This window comes from Toxorhynchites rutilus, chromosome 1 (assembly GCF_029784135.1).
Source record: "Toxorhynchites rutilus septentrionalis strain SRP chromosome 1, ASM2978413v1, whole genome shotgun sequence".
In the NCBI taxonomy this organism is placed as follows: domain Eukaryota; kingdom Metazoa; phylum Arthropoda; class Insecta; order Diptera; family Culicidae; genus Toxorhynchites; species Toxorhynchites rutilus.
The window spans coordinates 23953090-23977741 of record NC_073744.1 but is presented as its reverse complement, the minus strand read 5'-3'; the positions used below and the strand labels follow the sequence as shown (position 1 = coordinate 23977741).

Here is a 24652-nt window from a genome sequence, read left to right as displayed (position 1 = left end):
GAAAGCTCTTTTGAGTACAAATCCAAATTGTTTACATTCGTGTTAACAATCGTATTGTCTGGTTTGTGATCTCTGGAGCCGGAATCGTGTTCTTCAACAAATCAGATATTATTTGTTGAATATTCAGTTTGTAACAAGATCGGCTATGTCCCACCACGGTCAGAATCGTAGCTCTAACCGGCGAAACAATTTCAACAAAGGTGGAAACCGTACCGGAGGCGGTGGTGGTGGTAAACGCGGTGGAAAGGACTCGGAGTTGCCGGTTGACGAAAACAATCCAGTGGTGCAGTGCTTCCGAGAGTACGCTAGTGAACTGGATGAGAAGCATGACCGGTACGAGCGGATCGTGAAATGCAGCCGGGACATCACGATTGAGAGCAAGCGGATCATTTTCCTGCTGCACACAGTGGATGCCAAGTAAGTTTGGAGTGTGTTTTTTTTGTGCTCAAAACGGCCATCGTTAATTCTAAACTGAGCATTAATTTCCACGATAGCTTGTGGTGGGTTATACCTTTTTAGAAAGCATAATTTTCCTCTATTTTTAGAGGCGAATGAACTGAAAAGTTTAAAGTCTCTTTAATTCAACATCATCATCATCTATTTTTCATTCTAATTGTATCGTATCTATGAGTTTTCGCAATCTGCTTCCCAAAAGTTGAGCAGTTAATTTTTATAATATCTATAGTTGGAATCGTTTGAAACAAAGCTAGATCAGTCAGTCTTGGAAGAAACACAAGTGCCCACATATGGCTGGCACCCACGACACTTCAAGTGCGATTCACATACAACATCCACGTCACGTTACGTCAGTTATTCTACCATGCAATTCTTATGAAAACATTTACATACACCAGCAAAGTAACGACCCGTCAGTATACGTTTAACGAAAACGACCAGCAGGATTTGTAGAAAAGAATAATTGACAGAAAGGGACGGTTCGTTGGGTTTTTGTCTGGGCTTCTTGTTTTGAACTTAGTTCCAAATATCGGAGTCAAAATCATTCGCAATTAGCTGAGAACAATGGTCTATATATTATTATCGTTGAATAAGGGTCGGGATTACGGGGTTTGAGCATTCAAATAATATAATTCAATGATTTTCATTGATTTTTTTTATAATTAGAACTGATTTGATTCGAAAGTGGGCATTGCAATTTAAAATTTTTGTAGGTGGCGACAACATGAATAACGTTAAATAAATCATTCGTTTGTCACTTGACGGAACGGTGCTGGTGCAAGCGTTGACTACATGTGTGAATTGGTGGAGACGTTGAAGGAACGTGGACGTTCTTTTCCGTAACATTCTATGTGAATCGCACATTAGTCGGCATACAAGTCTGAAGTTATGCCTATTTCCAGCTTGGATATCTGTCAATGAATCAAACGTAAAACGAACTTCAAAAGATTGTATGACGAACTTCAAAAAGCATCGATTTCCGTGCTTGGAAGTGACGAATTTGACACTTAGGACAAAAAAATCGCTCCACAAAAGTATGTATTTTTGTACAGCACTTGTTCACTGACTGGGCTCTAGTCCAATTAAAAATCAGTCAAACGTCAATTATAAACCGTTGTCAAAATTGGTGAGGGGTACTCCAATGCATCACGGATCTATAATCATCAATACACTGAGAGAAATAATTAGTATAAATATCGAATTTTATAGTAAGAGCATCCCCACCGGTGGGTGGCTAGAGGTGCTGGTAATTTCACAACTCTAATCGATGTCATTTTCGCACCGGTCGTTGCTATCATGGTTGCCATTTTACTATTTTCTTTTTCGCACCAACGCAGAACGGAGAGAATCAGAACAAAATGTTGACGTTTGCTGCAAATAGCAACCTTGCGCTGAAGTTACCCTCGTTTAACTTTGAAAAATCATAACTCAAAAACGAAAAAAAACGCCTCTCTGGTTTCGACATATGTTATGTGAAAAATCCTCAGCATTCCAGAAAAAATATAAAAAAATAAAGCGCCCTTGGTCTCGAGACTTTGAAAACAAGAAAAAATGAAATGCACCTTGAGTTGTTCAACCAACAATTCAAGCGGTGTGATGTTCTCATCCAACTCGTCAATTAGGAGCGTTCAAAGGTACGTTTATAGCAAATCACATCTCTTACAATAGTGGCAACCTTGCCCCCACTATGAATCAAGCAAAAGTTCTTCAATAATTCTATGAAATGCTTTAATAACACATCGTTTTCTATACAAACACACTTAACAGGCCTGTGTGTTTACTATTGTAACATTGGTTTCACAGGACATGTCCATATTCGCCACTAAAACACTAAATTTCTTGCAAGCAAAATAACAAATCGGTGCTCGTCGCCATCTGAAAAGTTTATTTTTATTGTTTATCATGACATTTCACCTATACACACGCAAAAATGGGTATACACCAAACTAATGTATTATAATTGTCCAATAGTGAATTGTTTCAATAATCTAGAGGGTGGCCATCTTACCTCGTGTGGCCGTCTTCCCCCGTCCTCCCGTAACATTTTTCCATTGTGCCTTATTCCTGGCTGAAGGCATTTTTCTCTACTATCAATGAGAACAAAGTGATCGTACTTTCAAAAAACACATTTCGAAGAGGAAGCTCAGGCATATGAAAATTATGTGTTTGACCAGACAACACTCTTAGGCAGCTCAACCTTTTATTCATAAACATAGCGTACTCAGAGTGAGTGGAATCTTTGAAAACTCTTGAAAATACAAAGCAGATTTCATTAATTTTTTATTATAGACATTAGGGTGGCAATGGATGTATGGAAGAAAAATTCTTCGAATTTCAAAAACCGACCATATATAATTTGTTTATTGGCCAAAAATCTGTGCAAATGACCGAAAATAGTCATGTTTTTGAAATTTGACATGACCATTTTCGCTGCCACCCTAATAGACGTGTATGTATTATTTTTGAAAAAAATTGTAAAGTGTTGTAACTAGGACACGACCGCATATTTTCGACGTAAAACTACGCAATTATATTACGCAATCCACTTGTTTACCACTTCGAATATTATTTTAGAATATATATAAATTTTTGTAATAGATTATGTGAACGTCCTTTTTCGTTTGATATGATGCCTAGGACTACCAAAATATGTGAACGGAAAAATTGTCAATCGATCATTGTATTTTACATTTCCCTCTGAAATTACCGTAAATTCGAAAATCGTAAATCTGGCCAATAAAAAAAAAGGTAGTTCTTCCAGTTTTCATGAATTTAAACCGTTTAGAGATTAGCGAATTGTAATGTATAGCATATAAAACAAATCTTAGAGAATTTCCGATTCGATTGGTATTCAAATCATTCGTTCACAGCGAAAATAGTTATTAACGTTAACTTTATTTCATAAAAACGTGACCTGTTTTCTGATTTGGCACCCTTCCTGAAATACGTAGTTCTACGTCAAAAATTGACGTGTCCACGTGAACATTATATAAATCCCCATCCCCCTGATCGTAGACAAGCGTGTAAATTTTCGTACCCCTACCCCCCTAAAGTTGTCCAGGGCGTATGTGGACAGCCCCTAACCAGAATGGCAGCTCCCGGTGTGGTTTTGCAAGTTATGTTGGAGGGTTGCCTAATTGTGTTTAGCAACCGAATTTAGAAATTGGTGGGGATGTTCTAACTAGTACCAATTCGATAGTCATTTTCTACCGTACTAACTATTCGTACATGCTACGGGATTTCGGACTAACGTCCAATCTATTAATATCGGGTTGCATTCGTATTGTTATTGTATTTTCAGTTCTTGCAATAATGACAAAAATGTTATGTTTTGTTCATCTATTTCCATCAAACAAAATTTCAATGTAGAATCATTTTCAAAGAATGTAATCGATTAATTTGAAAAGCAGAAAGTCGGAACTTGGTGCGAATTTTGCTGCTGAATGATTGGCGGGTTGGTAATGGATATCTGCGCTGGTATTTTATTGCCGGTGAATTTCGCTGCCACAATATTAGTGCATCAGATGAAGTGGACCAGCCGAAGACTTACCAAGCAAACATTAAATCGTATAGCCAGCGTATACACATTATCATTTATCCGATATTTTGGGTGGTATATGATGCACCTAACTGGCATATACATACTTGGCAAATGCTTGCGAGTTAGTTTGGATGAATACACGATTAGTATATACATCTTATACGAGTATTGTCATACGAATATACAGTGTATTACGATTATTAGCCCGAGACACGGATAATACGAGACTCGTGACGTTACGAAACGACAAAACTCCATGTCATCGAGCTCCCGATATCTTGGTCGGATAGTCAAATTGTTAACTTACTCGTCATATTTCCCATGGCACTGGTTAACTGCCGTGATGTTCATATCGTATTGTCAGAGAGATGTCAAATATGCGCAGCCAAAGAAAGATGGTTTATCGAGAGATGAGATGGATTTTTTGCATTTCTCTTGATAAATGAGTTGTAGCTACATTGTTGTGCGATTAGATTAGGCGGAGGAATTTTTGTTTTTATTTGATGTTCATCGTGTTCAACTTGGAAAAAAGCCAGATTCGTATTATCCTATAATGTTCTTCCAACCTATCCGACAAAATTTGCTTACAAATGGTTTAAATACCGTAGGACAATTATAGTTACTATCGAACGTTCTTTCCAAATAAAACTCATCCAAAGTGTTGCCGAAGGTATTAATATAATTTCAATGTTTCTCAGTAACATTCACAGTCTCTAGTTGTGTTATCAAATATGCGCAATGTCAGTGCTGGTAAATTGTTGAGCCTTTCAGGCTAGCCTAGTAGTAGAAAATTATCGGTTTTGACTCTAATCGATATCACTCGCTAACAACAGATACTGTCCAATATTGATTTTTTTTCCAAGACCAGTTTTACATGCGCAAAGCGCGGAAATAATCTACAGTGTTAATTATTAGTTGTAGGGAAAGGTGTCAAAACTAAGAGTGGTAGAGGTTTTGGAACGGACAAAATACTCGTATCAAACATTCGACAACATGGAATGACGTTCCTAGTGCCCTAAAAAGTACAACGAAAAGCGGTTTAACATGGTGCACATATCCATCTCAATCGCGGATCAATAAACAATAAATCTATAGAAGAATAATTTAACCTTCTTACAATCGAGCTAAATAAAAATGGTTATAAATTCTATATAAAAAAAATCACATTCGCAGAAAGCATCGTGCGGAGAGAGTGAGTGAGTGTGTGTGTGTTTGAGGGCTAATACTGAGCGGGTTTCCAACACATCACGCCGTCACACTCCTGCCGGCATCATTCATCGCTATATCCATAGTGGTATCCGAGCCGTAGCTCAGATGCGACGGACTGTCGGACACCATCCTTCGATTGATGAGCACATCCGCTACATAGATGGGCGCCGGACCTTCCGCTTCCACGATGCTCAGCGGTTTCGTCGTACATCTCTTGATCGGGGACATAAACGTAAACATCACCAATGTTAGACACAGAGCCAGAATCAGAATCATTGCACGCATTTCCAGTCCTCCGGCCCGCACCCAGGAGAGGGCAGCCATTATGAAAAGCAGCAACACCACGGAAAACTTTGTCATCGTGACTGCCGTGCTGTGAATCTTGCCCCCGCTGCCCTGGCTGATCATGTTCGAAGGGGCAAACGCGAAGTACAGATTGTGTTTGTCGACGAAGTGTTTGAAGCAAATGTAAACCATAGCGAATGGCATAATCAGCGGACAAGCGAGACTGTAGACGGTGCTCATCGTGAAGACCATCACCATCCAGGCATAGTGAATACCGAACGGGAAGGTGATCAGAATCGTTTTCCTGATGTAGGGCGTTTCGGCGCGAGATTTTGCCGTTGCGAGCTTCCACATGTAGCAGATTAAATCCGGGAATCTTATTAACTCCAGGGCCGTACCAATGAAAGCCGCCGTTATGATGTAGTTCACGAAAAATGCACCCTTGTCCGGCAAAAATATACACTCCCAGCGGTAGGTTTCGTTCGCGTGTATGGTCCACTGCAGGAACGCTTCCGCACTGGTCAGTCCAAGCGATGGCAATATGAGGATCATGAAAAGTAGATATCCGAACGTTTTCGTCATGATCACATAGTTCTGGATCGATCGTGTCCAGTGGGAAAGCCAGGTGTCCGAATATGCCACAATTACCGGCATTAGTGCCGATAGGGACCACAGCAGCAACGTTGGAAGGAACTCTGAGACGAGCGGACTCAACTTACTGATCTGTGATGTCGTGTTTTTGGTCAATGCAAACGTATCCAACTGGTTGACGATAATCACCGGGGTGGACAGGAAAAATAGAAACAGGAAAAGGACCAAATTTACCGTGATCCATTTACAGTACCATTGGGCGTTATCAATGTTGAGGTTTTCCCAGAAAATATCCGACGGTGCGGGTGCGTATGTAAGATTCCATTCCCGGTAGGTGCCCGGTTTAAAATGAAGGATAACATGCTGGGCCTCCTGAGCCGAGTTCAGAGTGATAAAGGCGATCCCAAGAGGTTCGTTCAAAGCTGACGCACGTAAGCGGGAAACTTGACCTATAAGTGTATGACATTAGTATTAGAAATGCGAATGGTCCCCAAGCAGACGCACCTGCCAATTTTGTCTCTTCCTGTTTGTAGTATTCCAATGCGTCTACCTTCTGACACGAGAAGCATGAGAGTTTCGCCTTGACGGGTTCCCGATCACGTGTTCGATGGACCTCGCAGTAAATTCTCGCATCCACGATTCGCTCATACTCGGCGGCTGCCTTAATCAAACTGCTGATATTGTACGCTAGCTGAACGTCACAAACTACCACGTCCGGAAACAGTTCCTGCATATACGTCTGTATAGTTTGCTTATCGCAATCTAGCTGGACATTAGTCGCCATAAGGGTTCGGGTTGGAGCTGTCTTGAACGCGTTTCTACCGGATGCCCTTCGCATGATCAAAACCACCATCGGAACGTAGGCAATGGCGAAGATGACATGAGCCCACATCGAGGCTGAATCGGGGTCCAAATTGGATATTGTTGTATGCCCGAAGGAATGTTTATCACCACTCAGCGTGCCGGAGAAATTGATCGGCAGAATGATGGTGATCGAGATGAACGTTATGATCGCCATCAGCACCATCAAATGCCGCTGGAAGGACAAATAGTGTACCGCATCCGGGCCACTGTGCGCCAAGATTTGCTCCCTCGTAAGCCTCCAAGTGGCCAGAATCCACGAGAAAAATCCTCGATCGATGTTGATGGCGGTGTCGCTCGTTTCAACCCCTACCAGCCCGTTCACGTTCCCATGGGCGTAGAACAGCTGCGTCCATCGTTTATTCTCGCCGTGACTGTTGACCAGCGCCAGCCGCCCGTAATCCCACGCCTGCTGGCGGAGCAGCGTGAACAGTAGGATCAGAATTACCCACGCGATCACATTCAACAGCAGCGTCTCCGGGATTCCCTCGTACAGATTCAGGATGATTTTGGTTTTGTTCAGCACCAAGCAGACGTCCTTTGACGGTACGTAATAGTACGTGCTGACCGTTTCGTTGCTCTCCATCGTGATCGCGAGGTGTGTGTGGCTGTGTTCAGGGGGCTAGGTACGAGGGGGCCCTGTAGTGAGAAGAAAAAAACCATTAGAATAGACATACGAGGGTATATTTTGTATCTTGTCGTATAAATTGAAAAACTTGAAACTAGACCGAAATCATCATGGTAAGACTGAACAAGTTTTTGGACAGATAGAAATCGTCACTTACTTTATTGGAATGTGGAATTATAAAGAGTCATTGATTATCTGAGCGCAGTGTTTATTTTACTATAGTGCTCCTAGTGGTAGGATCAGGAACGTTTTGGTAGCTGTTTGTTATGAAATGTTTCCTCTTTGAGTGCTGAAGGATCGTTACGATTCATTTTGTTCCAAAGAAGTTATATTTGGTGGAAGTCGCGAACCAAGAATTTATTTTGACACCCACTCCGAAAATTAGACTCTGGGTATGGGTAAAAAGTCGTTGACATTAGTTAAATCTACCGTGTGCAGCGTTCTCAACATTTCCGTGAGCGGCATACTATCGATCAAAATCATAACAAGCATCGTACTAGAACTAAGGATCGAGATCTGCATTTGAAAGTGTGGGGCACGCTTAGGGCAAACCCAGGGCTGTTGGAGTATGATATCACCAAGAAATTCAGCGCCAGCCAGAGCACCGTCGGGAGGATTCATTTGCGAGAGGTATTCCTACCTTTTCGGGCCAGTAAGCAACCAAACGGGACACAGAAGCAGAAGCTGGTGACCAATATACGTGTCCGAAAGCTGTACAACGAAGTTGTTACGAAGTACGAAGTATGTATCCTATAGATTTCTATAGATTTCAAAGTGTACAAGCAGGAGAGCCGGAGGGAGACGCATTCTTCCGTACAGTGAAACTCAAAATGGAGAGTTTTGGCTTGATTTGGCAGGCTGCCACTACAGCCGGGAATTATTAGAATAATATCGAGACAGCGGGGTGGAGTTTCCCGTAAAGGACATCAATCCACTCTTTTTCCTGGAGAATATTCCTTAGTAGAATCTTTATGAATTACAAACGTTGTATTCTAACTCATCTGCTAGTTAGATTTCCCAAGTCAATCAATAGCCAACGGTCAGAATAGGAAGGAAGGGTAACAGGACCATCAAAGAGGCTTGTCGACAAATAAATCCTAGAGCAGAGAAAGTTTCGACTGCCGCGACTCCCATGTGCTTTTTAATATAAGTTTCCATTTTTATGAACAAAGGTGATGGACAGAACTGCGGTGGCGATTAAAGGATATACGTGGGCAGTCCAATAAGTACTGAGCCTACAAACAAAAATTTTGGGAAAGTGGCGATTTATTTCTCAACATAGTCTTGCCCCAGCGATACTCCAACTTCTTTAATCCATCTAAAAATATGTTTTCTCGAGGTCTACAAAAAAGGCCTCCGTGGCGGCGATGACCTCCTCATTCGACTCAAATTTCTGCCCGGCGAGTGCCTTTTTTAAGTTTGGAAACAAAAAAAAAGTCGCACGGGGCCAAATCTGGAGAATACGGTGGATGGGGCAGCAGTTCGTTGTGCAATTCGACCAACTTGATCGTGGCGACGGCGCAATTTTCATTTTTTCCATTTTTTTTAAATCCGCGAACACGCCCGCTTCCACACACGGTCAAAACAAAACTACGAGTCCGATTCGGCTGAAGTTTTGACAGTAGCCGTTTACGAGAATGTACTACACGATAAGTAATCTATCTTGCGATACTGACACCATCGGGCGATGAAGCTAAGTACTTATCGGACTGCCCTCGTATCTTACACATCTTACGATGGATGCACATCCTGTTATCGTCACACCAGGTCAGCACAGTTCTGATGTCTGCTTGCGAAACGACATGATACAGATGCGAGGTTGTGTTATGATAGATTTCTAAATCATTGTCAAAAGAAGTAGATCAAGGACACTGCCCTGGAGTACACCAAATCTAATACAACACAACAAATCAGTCGGGAAATCTACATCCTTCATTTTGTTGTTGACAACGATATGCGGTATAGTATCGAATGCATACGCAGAACCGATATACACCGAATCTACTTACCGCTTGAATTCCATTTCAAGAGGCAATGGTTTATTAAGAGATTACCAGCTCTACAAGTCTTATGTGAAACAGGTAAACCCAGAAGTCGTGTAGGACTCATCACTCACTAAAACCAAATTTTCTACTCCTGTGTAACCTGCGGAACACGTTGGTAAGCATTGCACTTCTGCTATTGCCCAGACGTGATTTGTATTAATTTTTCTCATTTTTCTGGCAATTCACGTATTCTGTCGCGAAGGAAGCGTTCATCTTTTGAAGCCAAAAATGAATTTTGGATATCCTATTTTGAAGTAAAGCGTATTCAACTCAAAGCGTTTTGCATCGATCGAAACAAATGGTAGTCGGAAGGGGCAAGGTCAGGGCTATAAGACGAGTGAACTAGAATTCCCAAATTTCCAAATGGTTTTTAAATCAAACAGCAACATGAGGCCGAGCGTTGTCATGATGGAATATTATCGATTCGCGTTTGGTCACATATCTGGATGTTTTTCGACAATAGCTCGCTTTAAACGGATCAGTTGTTGCCTGTAGAAGTATTAATCGTTTTCCAGGTTTTAGCAGCTCATAGTGGAACGTACCCTTTTGATCCCACCACATACAGAGCATTACTTTGACATCGTGGATATCGGAACATCATGGAACATCGTGGTTGGCCAAGCTTTACAGGCGATTTTTAGCGTTCTGGATTGTCTTAGTGAATCCATTTTTCGTCCCCGGTAACGATTCGAAACAAAAAGGACTTCCTTTGTACCATTTGAGCAGCTTTAAGTCGTTAAGAAATAGCTTGTCGAATTACTCCCAATGATTCTGCAAACTCTGTTTACGTTTGACACGCATCTTGAGCAAGTAATGTCTTTAATTCTTCTTCTTCAAAACTGTTCGGTTGATCCTGTTTTTGTCTTTAACACTGAAATCCCTACAAAATCTATCCGATGGTTCCGATAATGCCGATTTGCAACAAAACTCGATATTTTCAACGCCGTAAAAACTGAACTTGTGCTGTGTTGGATAGACAAAAACGACGTGCCCTTTCTTTCACTTTTGCATTAAAGACAAAGAGGCAACCTTGCGTGTCCAAACCGGTGTAGATTCTATTCGAAGTACCCGTGACCAAACGGAAATTGCGTTTAATTGAAATTCACCTCTTCATGCTTCCTTTTCATTTAGCCCGATAGGGTCGGTATGAGCCAGTGTGTCCATCTATCTATGTCCATCTGTACCGCGTTCCACTCCTATTACCACCATCGATTTTGCTCTCATGTGCTTCCGGATTATTTTTTTCGCCTATTTTTTTTAATCCCATCTGTTTATTTTTATTATTAGGCTCATCTAGCAATTCAGCTGTAACAGAACCGAATTTATCGTGTGCATTTTTCTTATGTTGTATTTTAGTAGCCATTTAGGCGTAAGAGTGCTCCCGTGGCCGAGTGGTTAGCGTCATAACTAACATGCCGGGTGTTCGGGTTCGATTCCCGTTCTGGTCGGGGGAATTTTTCGTCAAAGAAATTTCCTCCGACTTGCACTGTGATCACGCGTATTCTAGAGCTTGCCACTCAGAATGCATTCAAGGCGTGTTATTTGGCATAGAAATCTCAACTAAGTACTAATAAAAATGACGCAAGTAATACTACGTTGAGACGGCGAAGTTCCTCTAGGAACGTTAGTGCCATTGAAGAAGAAGAAGAAGCGTAAGAATATTCCTATCTCATCGATACACAACACATGTCGCATTTTTCGGCGTAAAAATTTTCGTATTGTTCGAATGTTCACAGATGAGCACAGCGGGACTGTTGATATGGGGCTTCCATTGTTGTGTTTAAATAGCACCAATTACCGATGCAGCAGATCGATCATATGTGGAGTGAGAGGCTGGGATCACCATCACATGTAGATGCTAGAATAACACATAAATGATTGTTCGCTTAGTAGCGGACACACAACCAATTAGGCTACAAAGACCTGACACCCTGGATATGACGCAGACCGCTTCCGATGAAATGCGCTCGTGACTCTCGTCGCCATGAGCCTGTACGCGCCGTTCAGTTTCGTCTTATTTCGCTGGGTTTCTAATGTAGCGTTCCAAACTGGACGCCAACAAGCCTGCAAATAGTAGGGAAAACTTTCATCGCAGTGTTCCGGTGCGGCTTAGTCATCCACGCATCATCCTAATCGTTCGAGGATAAAGATCGAGAAGTCGAGAGTAGTGCAATGAGGTATCATTCTTGTTCATTATCACATCTTTTCCACAATAGATTGCTCGACTCGGCATTGGGAACGTTCAATGAAACTTAATCGCTACTTACATCGTCAATTTACCACCGGAGATAAAGGAGAGTAAAGTCGCCTAACGGTAGAACGACATCGGTCTCCAAAGAGGGGTCTGCTGTGCATTGCAATGCGTATTTCTTATGAAAATAATTCAACACTACATTTCCACACAAATGTTCTAAGGAGGTTTTATAACATCTACGTTTTGAATATAAGTACAGCTAATAATGACTCCTAGAAGCACTGAGACATATCTACAAGGTCGAATCGTAACAGTAAAATTATTTTATGTTGTTCTCTATCACACAAAATGCCCGAGCGTAGCTGCTCTTGAGTACTCTTCGCATCACACCACTAGAGCATAAATCCGCTTATAGGTCAGGGTCAGCATCTGATTCCTGTCTTTGTCTAATCCAAACCATGCCCAAAGCACTTCCACATGAATACGTTTTTTCTCCACTACATGCAATTGCGGTTCCACTCGAATGATATCAAATAGCTTGTTGATTTACTATGCTTTCCGCCGCCTTTATCTCTCAGGTATGACGATGACTCATAGTGTTTCAATTTGCTTCCTCAACATAAGCACACCCGTTTGCTGATTCAAAAACCCTGTTTCGCCCACCATACCAAGAAAACTTGATATCGCGTGGCGCTCGCTCTCACATCATTGCGCTAAACGAATCATGAGCTCTTTCCTTGATTCGATCATAAGAATCGGAATAAATTGACAGTAATCCCGTACAACGACGCGGCACAACAAGTTAACAACAAAAGTGAAAGATTGAATACAATCTACCACATCAGTCCTATTGATGTCAAACACGTTTTTGTTCTGTCTTTTAGAAAACGTCGTTGTGAAACCCCGAAAGTGATAAGACGCAACTGTTATCATTCTGCTACAAACCGATTCATAGATATAATATCCCAAGTTTGCCACTATTCGAGCATGTGGTTGCTAGCAGAAGCCATACGTACTCTGTTTGGAGTTTCTTGAGCAAACAGTCGTCGTCTTGCAGCGAGCTTACCTCATCAAGACGTTTTGATGAGTGGCTGTGGCGCATCTGGGATATAGCTACAGATGAAATAAAAGAAGAAAAACGCTGCACAACTACTGAAGATGTGATCAGTCACTTTGAGTGAAGGAGAGGAAGGTTTGGTGGTAACTTTCATTGGATGAAACTCACCGTGGGTTGGTGTCGTATGGATACACAGGGGAGAAAATAATGAATCGGAACGGCCGAATGAAAACAGATAAATGCAATGACCGAAGCGAATCGATAGAAGAATTCGCACAAATGTCGAAAGATACTGTTAGGCGGCTCGCACACCGCAGCAATAAGCAACTAGCAAACTGCAGTACACAATATGCAACAGGAAACATATTTTGTTGTTCTTCGCATACCAGAGCAATAAAAACCCCTGACATTATGCAAACAATCGCCTTAATGTACGAAACTTGTCAAAATATGAGCGATAAGTTGCTATTCAACCGACACGCCGTGTTGCTAGCGACATGTGTTGCTCTGTAAAGGCGACAGCGATATCGTATTGCGTCGGTGTGCGAGATCAACAAAGATTAAATGGAAAAATCCATTGGTGATAATATTGCTTATTGCATGTTGACAGTTGCTAGTTGCTCATTGCTCCGGTGTGCGAGCCGCCTTATATCGAAACGTTTTCGTTAACGGCTGGCCATTTTATGAGTTGTGAATTTTCGCAATGTGCAATTATCACACCACGGATTGAAGAAAACAAATCAGAGTATCAAAATCCACGAAAAACCTTCTCTTGAAGCACTCAAGATGAATATTTGAACATATTCCCTCAAGCTTCCGTGCTTCTACGTCTTTGCAGCGATAGAGTGATTCGTGTCAAGCAAATTACAGTACCGTTTTTCCTCTTTCTACGAATCATATAACTTACCCCTTCCTAGGGAAGTCTACAGATAATTTGATTATATCACGGGAACGCACTACTCTGGCTCTATAGGAACGAAAAAAGAAGCACTCGATCCTTTCTCGCTGAACACAAAATAGGGAACCCTTTTGCGATGGATTTCTATTTTTCCTTATGCGTCACTTCGAGTTTCGTACAGCGAAAGGCCAACGCGACCCGATCCGTGGGAGCGATTTTGATGTTTTGATGAAGTTGAATGTTTTGCTTGCTCTGTAAGCTATTGCCGCTGGCTGTGTTGGTGACAGTCAGCACTAGAAATGCGTTTGTATTGGTATGTGACGGATCGTTCAATTATTGCCAGCTGACAGTAGTAAAATGAGTAAAATAATCTAACGAAACAACATCAAAGTTGTTTCGTTAGATTATTTCACTCATTTTGTTTATACATGTTTATACAGTAGATAATCGATTTCGTGAATTTGTGGTAGTTTCATTGTTTCAATTCTCAACTCGACATTCGAGTTTGGGATCCAAGCTATTCTCCATCAGATTAGATGGCTAAGAGGCAATTTTCAATTGGTAAAATTTGAATAAAAATATCTACTTGGTATTATATAATTACTTGAAGCACGTAGTCCTTACCCTAACTGAACCTATTTCCTCTGAATTTTCAAATATTCCTACTAAAACTTATTATTATAATAAAACGTCAATTTCAGACAAAATTTTTATATTGGGTTTTCCCACCACTTGCATAAAAAAGTAATTTGAATTTGAATGAATAATACCAATTTGATTCGGAAAAGTTAATTTTCATTCATAATTTACACTATAAAACTCGTTTTTTTTTCTCAAAAACACATCATAATACTCGCTTCACAAATACAGGCTATTCCCTTCAGTTTCAGAGATGCCAGATTATATCAGTTTGCGAAAATATATGCAAGTTATATTATCTGCAAGCAAATGTTTTCATTTTATAAATAAAACTGACAGTAGAACCCTGATTAAACGCGATATGCGCGACTGCGAGTTCATCCGTGATTTTCGTTATTCGCGATTATTTATCGGCTATTCCACGGATAATCGGAATTCTACCGTACCTTGAATTAACACATTATGGTTTTTCGCCTGTGATTTTCCCAGATCTTCTCATTCTTCAAATTTCATAGTGGAGTGTGAAAGAACACAGAACTTAGACTAAATTGGCTGCCCCGCTTGCTAGCGCAAAAAAAAATTACCGAGTTGAACGATAAAAACCATAAAACGTTGTGAGTGAGCCACTCTCACCATCACATTGGGCCTGATCACGAACGTCACTTCACGATGAAAACGAAATGATTTGTATGCAAGGCTATATGCACTTCATTACGTTTTCACAGTGAAGTGACGTTCGTGATCAGGCCCATCCGTACTTTGAGGTTTTGATTTGTATCGTGAAAAGTACCGTATTTTGGTATTAAAAGTATCAGTTTTCCAAACCACAATTTCAGAAGTTTATTAATGTTATTTGTAATCGCAAAAAAAAGACTAACAAAAATGAAATGTCCGCTTGCAAATCTGGCAACTCAGTCTCGAAGTCCGTGAGGTAAAAAGTCAACATCACGCATTTATATGAAATGTCATGATATCCGCGCATAACTCGAGCATAACTCGAGAACTATTCAAGCAAATGGAACCAAATTTGACATGTGGTGGTTTTAGGGGGCAATAAGGCCTTGTTATCACTGCAGCGGGTCGTCCACGTAGCGTGAGCGGGACGTGTTCACTTCTCGCCACGATATTTTAATTCACTCACATTGCACCGTGCCAGCGGCGTTCAGCGTGTTTTATGGAAATTGTCAATGTGTGTTCTTGAATGAAAGAATGAAAATTGGTTTATTTTTGAATATTCCAACATAGCTGGACGTATCCGGCTAAAAACTCGGAGGGTGAAAAACGTAAAAAATAAAAAGAAAACCAAAAAATTATAAATTATGTCACTACTACAAACAAACATATGCAAGGGAGAAGCGGAGAAGTACAAATATCGCCGACGTGAAGTGTTTTCGGTTGCACGTCAGCCACACACCAAAACCACGCTCACGGCACGTCAGCCTGGTATGAACACATCGGTAAGAACACACACGATTAATCGTAAGCGTCACACGCCCCGCCCAAGCCACGCTGACGCACCGCTGCAGTGAGAACAAGGCCTAAATGTTTCTGTGGTTCCTCCTCTCTAAAGGGGAGGGGACCTGTATTCGATCAGAATTCTCCTGTATTGAGACAAGTCCGAAATAATTTCAGCTCTAGTGAACAGTTTCCACATTGTTTTGCGGAGCCGTTCAAGCCTTTTGTCCACCGAAGAAGTTTCTCGCCGAAAAAAACTGCCTTCAGTGGACAACTACTGTTATGAACGGAAATTATCCAATCATTTAATGAGTATCATGTTCTTTTTGACAAAACCATACTGCTTGCCAGAAATTTGAATATTTAACTTGTGAGAAGTATGTTGATTCATTATAGATCCAAATAATTTGAGGATACACTCGATAGAGCGAAATCTTTATATATAAAAGAGAATTTTTCCCACGTACGTATAACTCATCATCACGGGAGAACGGCTGATCAGATCTACGTCGTCCATATATTTTGTGAGTTTGTCTTCACTCAAATTAGAATGATAGAGTACTTTGGAAAATATTTGAGATGATTGGAAAAATTCGAAAAAAATTACTATTTTACTATTTACTAAAATTATATATGCATATATATAAGAAGGATATTTAAAATAAAAAAATAAAAAGTTCGAAAATAAAAGGTACGTATATGTATGTTTTGCTGTGAAAATCATCATTTAGATCAGTTTTACAGATATGAACGATAACATACAAACTCTCTTGAAGTATATTCGTTATTTATACCAACCAAAATATTCTCTAGAAATACATTATATGGCAGAACAACGTTTGCCGGGTCAGCTAGTTTATTATAAATGGAAGGTAAAATATGTTGGTAAGTACGAAACCCGGGGAAGGAATGGTCAGATTCAAGTCGGCTTTATTTTGTTTGAATTCGTCTCTGCTCGTAGATCAATGTTACGGAGAGAAAAATCGAAAAATTTTATTCCCATACACAATTCTATTCTATGTTTGCGCTAACGAAATTGATCTTTGTTCGATAGGAGAATGCAATATCTAAATATATAAAAAAGAATGGAAGCCCAAATGTGTTGGTAAGCGCAAACCCCGAGGAAGGAATGGTCCGATTTGATTCGTCTTTAATTTGTAGTATTTTTCAATGCACATAGACCAATGTTATGATGAGAAAGAAATTTGAAATTTTTGAAAAGCTTTGAGAGAAAGCTCGAAAAAAAATAATTTCCCATATATTCTATCGGGTTTTTCAATAAGAGCGCTACAATCGTCTCTGGCTTGTTGGCATAGACCATAGACTTGACGTAGTTCTACAGGAAATAGTCTAACGGCGTCAAAACGCACGACCGAGGCGGCCAATTGACTGGGCCTTTTCGTGAGATAACACGCTCACTAAACATGATTTTCAATAAATTGATTGTTAAATTCGCTGTGTGGCTTGTGGCGCGCCATGGCGCCGTCCTGTTGAAACCACATATTGTCCAAGTCCATATCATCCAATTCGGGCCAAAAATATTCGGTTATCATTGAGCGATGGCAATTTCCATCCACAGTAACGTGCCGGTCTTGATAATCACTGAAGAAATACGACCCAATGACGCCGACGGACCATAAACCGTACCAAACCGTATTTTTTCGGGATGCAATGGTGACTCATGGAGTACGTGTGAATTGTTGCCTGACCAATAACGCATATTTTACTTATTGACAAAGCTGAAGATGATTTTTCGATGAAAATCCGAATCATTTTCAAGTTGTTGTTCAGCCCAATTCACGAACATACGACGCTTCTGGTGGTCAAGCGGCTTCAGTTCTTGCGTCAATTCGATTTTGTAATGATGTATGCCAAGATCTTTTCGCAAAATTCGCCAAAACGACGTCACAGAGATGCCCAACGCTTGAGAAAGACGTGTGAGAGACTGATTTGGGTCTTCCTCAATTGATGCGCTAGCGGCAGCAATATTCTCGACACTACGGGCACTTCTTTGTCTCACGGGAAAATTTTGTACTGTGCCTGTGGATTCATATTTTCCTACCATTATGGCACCATAATGGCAGGACCATTATGACGACCATAAATTGGACGTAGCGCTCTTAAAGTTGAGGCAATTGACTCCGAATTTCGATAGTAAATTTTAATAATCTCGACTCGTTGTTGGATCGTATATCTTTCCATTATGAAATGGCAAACCTTACTGAAGAGAAATGTTAAGAGAGCAGGAAAAAATATGGCGTCGTTTGCTGTCCCTATCGGTCTACTTTTGTAGCGTACTTATTGAAATACCCGTTACAATGTCATCGTTTTTGGTCCAATTGGATTTCGCGTTCGCGGAATTAAGCTTCGTGTTCCGTTAGTGTTCTCAGGGCGCTTTGAAAAAAAAACTGTGAATGAAAATTTACTTTTCAGAGTTTTCTGTATCAAACATGTATTCCATGTAACGGAGAAACATGTTATTTGCAAGTGAATCAAAAATCTTGAGCGAAAATGACAATGCCTGAAAATAAATTTATATCATAATGACGAGTTTTGGTAGAAATTAATAGTAAAAGGAAATTGTAAAGGACAAATTATAAGATCCATCAATGGAGAGTTCTGCGTACCCCCGTTCGCTTAGTAACAAAACGTGAATGTTCGAAAGAATTTATAACAAAAAAAGTAATTTTGGGCGGGACGAGTTCGCCGGGGCAGCTAGTATAAAAATAAATATCTCAAATTAACACATCACTAATAAACGTAGATCTGTTCTAACAAATCTTGTTTTTTATTGTATTGTTTCTCGTCAGAAAATGCAACCTCAGACAGGTATGTGATGAGGCTAAGACGCGTCTGCAGAATCTCTGTAGCAACCAGTTCGCTGCCATAGCGAAAGAACTCCAGGGCTTGGATCCGTACCAGTTTGCCCGTGCCTACACGGCAGGACTACAGGAGTTCATCGAAGCGTACACCTTCCACGAGTACGTCAGCTCCCAAAACATTTCCCACTGGAAGACAATTCAGGACCAACTGCGGTACAAGGCATCCACATCTGGGAAGGTACCTACCGGTACGGAAGCAGCTGCTGATGACAGTTTAGATGAGGGATCGGATGCTGAGGAAATGATCGAGATAAGCTGCCATTTGTCACCGATGGATTTCGTACTGGGAGTGGGTGATCTCACGGGAGAATTAATGCGCAAATGCATCAACTCACTTGGATCTGGAGATGTGGAGAGTTGTTTTGAGCACTGCCAATTCCTGAAAAAACTGTACAACGGATTCATATCGGTGGGTAACGCCAGAAATCGTGACTTTTCCCACAAATTGCACACATTGAGACAGAGTCTGCTCAAAAGCGAGAATGTTTGCTACAACGTGAAGGTTCGTGGTGGAGAAGCCGCTAAGTGGGGCAATACCGATGACACTGGATTTGCAAACATTCCGAAAGACCTGGACGACGATGAGGGCGTTTTCTTTTAGACTGATAAGTTGCTCTTGATTCATCCTGCCCTCCGGTACAGGAAGTGAGAATTATAATTACATCAGTTTTTTTTCAAGATGGAATAAACAATATGGAATTCACAAAAAGAAAATTGCACTCGAGGAAAACGTTGGTCGGAATTATCAGGTATCTTCGGTTTTCGGGGGTCGTGCAAACGAATTACGTTTAACTGATTCCACAAGCCACTTGATACCTTCGTCAACGCCTTCCCTGAAATGGAATATTATTAATAGCAAATTTAGAAATCCCTCTTGTTTCTTCGAACAGTTATGCTCACCCAGTCAGTGCCGAGACCGGCATCACGAGACAGTCCCTCCTTCCAATCAGATGACCCGCTTCCTGAAACACCGGTTTAATTTCCCTAACACCCATGCATTCGGGCAAATCCTGTTTGTTCGCCAGTACCAGCAGTGGAACCCCGGACAGGTACTCATTCCCAATCATTCGATCGAATACCTCCTTCGACTCATGCATTCGATCCCGGTCGTTAGAATCCACCACATAGATCACCGCGTGCGATTCGGAGTAGTACTTATCCCACAGCGATTGCAGCTCCTGTTGACCACCCAAATCCCAAAAGCTCATCCGTACACCCTGGATGTCGATCTGGCCGATGTTCAGTCCGACTGTGGTGGTGATTTTGCTCGGATTCATTCCGCGATAGTTTTTCGTGAATTTGGTTTTGGCTGCCTCCAGATAGGTCTAAGACATGTGAGAAAAGTGGACACCAATTATTCGTGTGGAGTCAGTAGCACCGAGTGGCAGATAAATAAAAACAATCATACCGTTTTTCCGGCGTCATCCAATCCTAGGATCAGTATGCAGTATTCATCTTTCTGTGTAAGATATTTGTAGAAACCGCTGAGGAGAGTATACATAGCGCCTCGCTAATGTAGCATTCAGCCTAGAAATCAACTGTTTCCGAAGTATTTGCTGCTTTCTCTCAGCGCAGAACATTTGTTTTGATCATATTTGACACTAAGCAATGTAAATAATCAAAATTGTAAATGATTCTGTGCATTGACGTCAAGCGAATTAGCGTAAGGTTTTGTTTCAGTGTGAAGGACAATGGGGTGAAATGGGCACTTCACTTTTATCGATTCGCAATCAAATTCTTTCAGTGAGTAAAATTACAACTACAAAACCCCAATAACAGTTCGGCTGAAAAGTTTATAATTCAATTTTATTATTCAACATAATTGCCTTCCAGGTCGATACAGCGATTATAGCGATCTTGCAACTTTTTATAGTACTCTTTCGGTTTTTCGAACATAGGCCTCAGTTTCGGTAATCACTTCATCATCGGTCTTCAATTTCTTGCCAGCGAGCATTCTCTTCAGGTATGCGAACAGAAAATAGTCGTGGATGCGAAGCAATTCGAAACCCAATTCATGCAATTTTGCCATCGTTTTCATTGATTTGTGTTTTTTTTTTCATTTTTCACAATAACAAAAGTTGCTTCACTCTCAATGCTGTAACTCACGAACCAATCGATCGATTGCTGTCGAATTTTGGCACGTATCCATTGAAAGATGGTGCTTTGTGATAGTTAAGTAGATTTTTGCAAGAGGTGCCATATAGACGTCAACCTTCTGAACTTTTCAGCCGAACTGTTATATTGTCACTCAGAATATCTTCATTCTAGCAAATTAGAGAACCAACTGGTCCGATGAAAGGCGAATTTATATCTAGCTCATCACCTGAACAAAATATTATTCCTCATTTTCGCACATGAGTAGTGCAGATGACATGTTTGAAGTCATGGTACTTTCCAACTTGCACACCATCAAGTACGTTTCTCGCTTTCGTGTCCGAGATACAACCGCATACTCGATGTAGGATCACGTTAGGATATTTGTTGCAACTTAATTTCCAATATCTACGAATAAGATTAGCCGAAATGGCAAGTCGCAACGACCTTGTCACTACAGCGATCTTTATAAGAAGAACGATCTTGTCGAATCGATTTTCCAAACACTGATTAAATCGATACCAAAGAATCGATATTTGAAAAATTAGTTTTTTTTTCAATTTATCTACTGATTCTATATGAGTGTCGTCTTTTCTTCTAACAGGGAGTACAAATTTCATATTTCTATTCAAACATCAAAATTCTATCTATGTATCTGTCTAGAACTCAGCTGACAACGATTCCATAGGAACCAATCGCGCCACACGTCTGTCATCTAGTCGAAGCTGATTCTTGTTTTTGGCGCCAGTTCTAAAAAACAATCTTTTTCCTGGAATTGATGTCAACATCTAGTTCAGTAATCCTAAGAGCCACTGGTTACAGTAGGTGATCTTCGGGGAGAATCAAATCGACGTATACTGAAAAACACATCTACGAAAAGTTGTTTCAAGATCGAAATAATCGAAAGCAAAAAGATCTATTTTCTCGAGTACAAGAGATCGATCCAAAAAATTGGAAATCGGAATGGAATAGATCGATCTTCTAAGAATCAGTTCAGTTCAGTTCTTTGTTTTTAAGAGCCTTCAAACTTTGCAGTTCGTTCGTCTCTATTCTAAGGGTGGGTTTAAACTAGTGATATATTCATGTGAAGAAATATGAGATTTATAGAACTCGCATCAACCATTTACACTAGCGTGAACTTCTATAATGAATATATTCATATTTTCGGTGAATTTATTCACCTAAAATAGAACTGCATCCAACTTTAGTGATTTCTCACCAGTGAGAAATTCACAAACGTTTACATCTAGGTAGTGCGGACTGAATCAAAACGGCTGTCAAAAAAGATCCAATTGAAATGTCAAAAGAGATCCAACGATCAGGAGTGTTATTTTTCTTATGATAATCAACACTATAAAAGAGGTATTGTTGTCAAGGGCAAAAATAAGTAAAATTATAAAATGAATGAACTACATTTTTCCGTCAATTGTTTAATTAACCATTGCATCTCTAAAAGAGCATCTCAGCCTTTCACTGAGCAACGCATTTTTAATGTCCCCTCTCTTTGTCATAACGTTTTTCCGAACGTAATAAAAACAAACAAAGTCAGAGTCACGTAAATGTTTACTCCTGCGATTTGGAAATATTCGATAAAAAGTGGAAGGAAGAGCTGCCAGATGATTTTTAAAAAAAGTCTGTAAAAACATGTGAATGTCTGTTAAAAATGTGGAAAAGTCTGTAAAAGTGTGCAGATCTATAGAAATGTCTTTTAACGTTAATTTTCACTTATTCATTAATACTTTGTACATCACGATGCACGTAAGATTGTATTCTGTATTATATACAGCCATTCCATGCCAAACGAATATAGTGGTTCTCAGATCTTCGTCAAAAGTGGTAATTTTGTTCTTTATCGCAAAACATTAAACTCGTATTTTTTTAATTTGTCATTAGGGTGCCCATTTCCATTTTAGGGTGATCCCAAAAATCATTTTTTTCCACTTTTTCCCAAAATGACTTTTTTCAAAAATTTATAACTTTCGAACCACTCAACCGATTTAGATGATCGACATATCAAATTTAAGCCAATGAGCTTTAATTGATAAATATTTAACTTGCATATCTATAAAAAAAATATCGATATCAGAGATGCTATTTTTTTCGTTTTTGAAATATGATTTTGCAAAACTAATCGATGGTTCGAAAAACAATTTTTCCCCATTTTTCCCACTACAAAAAGTCATAACTTTCGAACTATTGGACCGATTCATATCATCGACATATCAAATTGAAGCTTACGAGTTATTTTTCTTTGAAAAAATATTACTTTTGCGAAAAAATTGAATTTTGTTTCTGTAATTATGGATTGAGTTAGTTTTTCATAGTTTTCTCGGTTAAAGATAGGAGCGCTATATTTTTTTATATTTTTTATGGAAAGCTGAGGATTATTTACCTAACATATCTCGATATCAGAGATGCTATAGTTATTGTTTTTAAGTTAGAATTTTGTAAATTTAACATGTTTTAAGTCTTCGATCAATATTCATATGTGACTAAACTAGACCTATGCTACTAGAATCCAATCTTCCCGCAAGTGTGAATTTTGCTTATTGGCTTCAATTTAATATATCGATCATCTAAATCGGTTCAGTAGTTCAAATGTTATGATTTTTTGCAGAAAGTTATTTTTGGACAAATGGGGAAAAATGATTTTTTTAAAAAAATCATATCTAAAAAACGAAAAAATAGCAACCCTGATATCGAGATATGTTGTGTAAAAAATCCTCAGCTTTCAAGAAAAAATATAAAAAAATATAGCGCCCTCTAGTCCAAAGTCATAAAAAATAAAAAACGACTACAATCAATAATTACTAAAATATAATTATGTTTTTCGCAAGTTAAATATTTTTTTATAAAAGGCTAGGTCAATTTTATATGTCGATCATCTAAATCGATTCAGTGATTCAAAAGTTATTAATTTTCATTTGTCATTTTTGGGAAAAAGTGGAAAAAAATGATTTTTCGGACCACTTAATAACTTATGTGCTGTAAGTGTGTTTAAATGTTTCAACGATCTACACATACATACATACACATACATACACAAACATACCCGTTGTTAATTTTTATAAAAAACAGTATTTCTCCGTTGATATATTGGAAATCCACCAAGGCTTGCGGTCTTGTCGTTGATGAAATTTATAAAAAAAATGCAGTGTATATTTTCCATCCGCCATGCAAGGCTATACAAGTTTTAGATCACCACACGGCCATGAACCATGTCTGTCGTAACAATATCGAACAGTAACCCATATTTCGTCATAAGCAGTCCCGAAAGCAAATGTAAGTTGTTGAAAATAGAATGAAAATTTTTATTCGATGTTGTTTAAATACTTAGAAGACATAGTCCTGACCCTAACTTAACTATTTTTCAATAAATCTCCTTGCATTTCAGCAAAACAATCTTATCTAGAACAGAAAATAATTATCAGAGACAATTTTCGTTCAAGATTTTTCCTTACCTGCAGAGAATGCAATTGTTCATTAATTGTGAATAACCGTATCCTCTTTTTCGTCTGCAATGATGTCAGGCAAAAGTGCTTATGTGTATGAGTTCCAAACATCATACACACCAGATGGGCCAACAAGGACTGCCGGGCCGCAGGTTGAGTATCGCTGGTCTAACGTCATGTGTATTGATATATACTAAATATAATAACTTTTCTGTATTAAAACTATGGAAAAATGTCATATGGTGAGTCAAATATTTTTGATGTGATGAATAGATGTGATGAATGTTTTACAGATATGTCTGTAAATTTACAAACATATTTGTAAATCTGGCATCTCTGGTGGTCTGAGAATTTATTGCAAGAAA

The 24652-nt window shown here is 39.6% G+C and overlaps 3 protein-coding genes across 9 annotated transcripts; 1 reads left to right on the top strand and 2 right to left on the bottom strand.

The window, feature by feature from the left end:
* The first annotated feature begins 8 nt into the window (after positions 1 to 8).
* On the top strand, positions 9 to 19460 carry LOC129771021 (translin-associated protein X). The gene is made up of 2 exons (XM_055774264.1): positions 9 to 417; positions 18670 to 19460. Exons 1-2 carry the CDS (start codon positions 146 to 148, stop codon positions 19340 to 19342), a joined length of 945 nt encoding a protein of 314 aa, XP_055630239.1. The 5' UTR covers positions 9 to 145; the 3' UTR covers positions 19343 to 19460.
* LOC129770973 (calcium permeable stress-gated cation channel 1) lies at positions 4467 to 14011 on the bottom strand. Of its 7 annotated transcripts, none has more exons than XM_055774192.1 (3): positions 13775 to 14011; positions 6587 to 7582; positions 4467 to 6531 (listed from the first exon to the last, which is right to left on the bottom strand). In XM_055774192.1, the coding sequence occupies exons 2-3, from the start codon at positions 7527 to 7529 to the stop codon at positions 5243 to 5245; spliced, it is 2232 nt and encodes a 743-aa protein (XP_055630167.1). In that variant the 5' UTR covers positions 7530 to 7582; positions 13775 to 14011; the 3' UTR covers positions 4467 to 5242. The 7 variants fall into 7 exon arrangements, with proteins under 7 accessions (XP_055630167.1, XP_055630186.1, XP_055630194.1 ...); XM_055774211.1 differs by lacking the exon at positions 13775 to 14011 and adding an exon at positions 13036 to 13150; XM_055774219.1 differs by lacking the exon at positions 13775 to 14011 and adding an exon at positions 12877 to 12898.
* LOC129771027 (ADP-ribosylation factor-related protein 1) lies at positions 19358 to 20350 on the bottom strand. The gene is made up of 3 exons (XM_055774274.1): positions 20150 to 20350; positions 19642 to 20066; positions 19358 to 19574 (listed from the first exon to the last, which is right to left on the bottom strand). The coding sequence occupies exons 1-3, from the start codon at positions 20240 to 20242 to the stop codon at positions 19487 to 19489; spliced, it is 606 nt and encodes a 201-aa protein (XP_055630249.1). The 5' UTR covers positions 20243 to 20350; the 3' UTR covers positions 19358 to 19486.
* Between the last annotated feature and the right edge of the window lie 4302 nt (positions 20351 to 24652).

Coding starts and splice junctions, on each gene's coding strand:
- LOC129771021 (XM_055774264.1), top strand. CDS start 146: ATGTCCCACCACGGTCAGAATCGTAGCTCTAACCGGCGAAACAATTTC. Junction 418..18,669: donor CTGCACACAGTGGATGCCAA/GTAAGTTTGGAG, acceptor GTTTCTCGTCAG/AAAATGCAACCTCAGACAGG.
- LOC129770973 (XM_055774192.1), bottom strand. CDS start 7,529: ATGGAGAGCAACGAAACGGTCAGCACGTACTATTACGTACCGTCAAAG. Junction 6,532..6,586: donor GGAAGAGACAAAATTGGCAG/GTGCGTCTGCTT, acceptor ATACACTTATAG/GTCAAGTTTCCCGCTTACGT.
- LOC129771027 (XM_055774274.1), bottom strand. CDS start 20,242: ATGTATACTCTCCTCAGCGGTTTCTACAAATATCTTACACAGAAAGAT. Junction 20,067..20,149: donor TGGATGACGCCGGAAAAACG/GTATGATTGTTT, acceptor CACATGTCTTAG/ACCTATCTGGAGGCAGCCAA. Junction 19,575..19,641: donor CCGGTCTCGGCACTGACTGG/GTGAGCATAACT, acceptor ATTCCATTTCAG/GGAAGGCGTTGACGAAGGTA.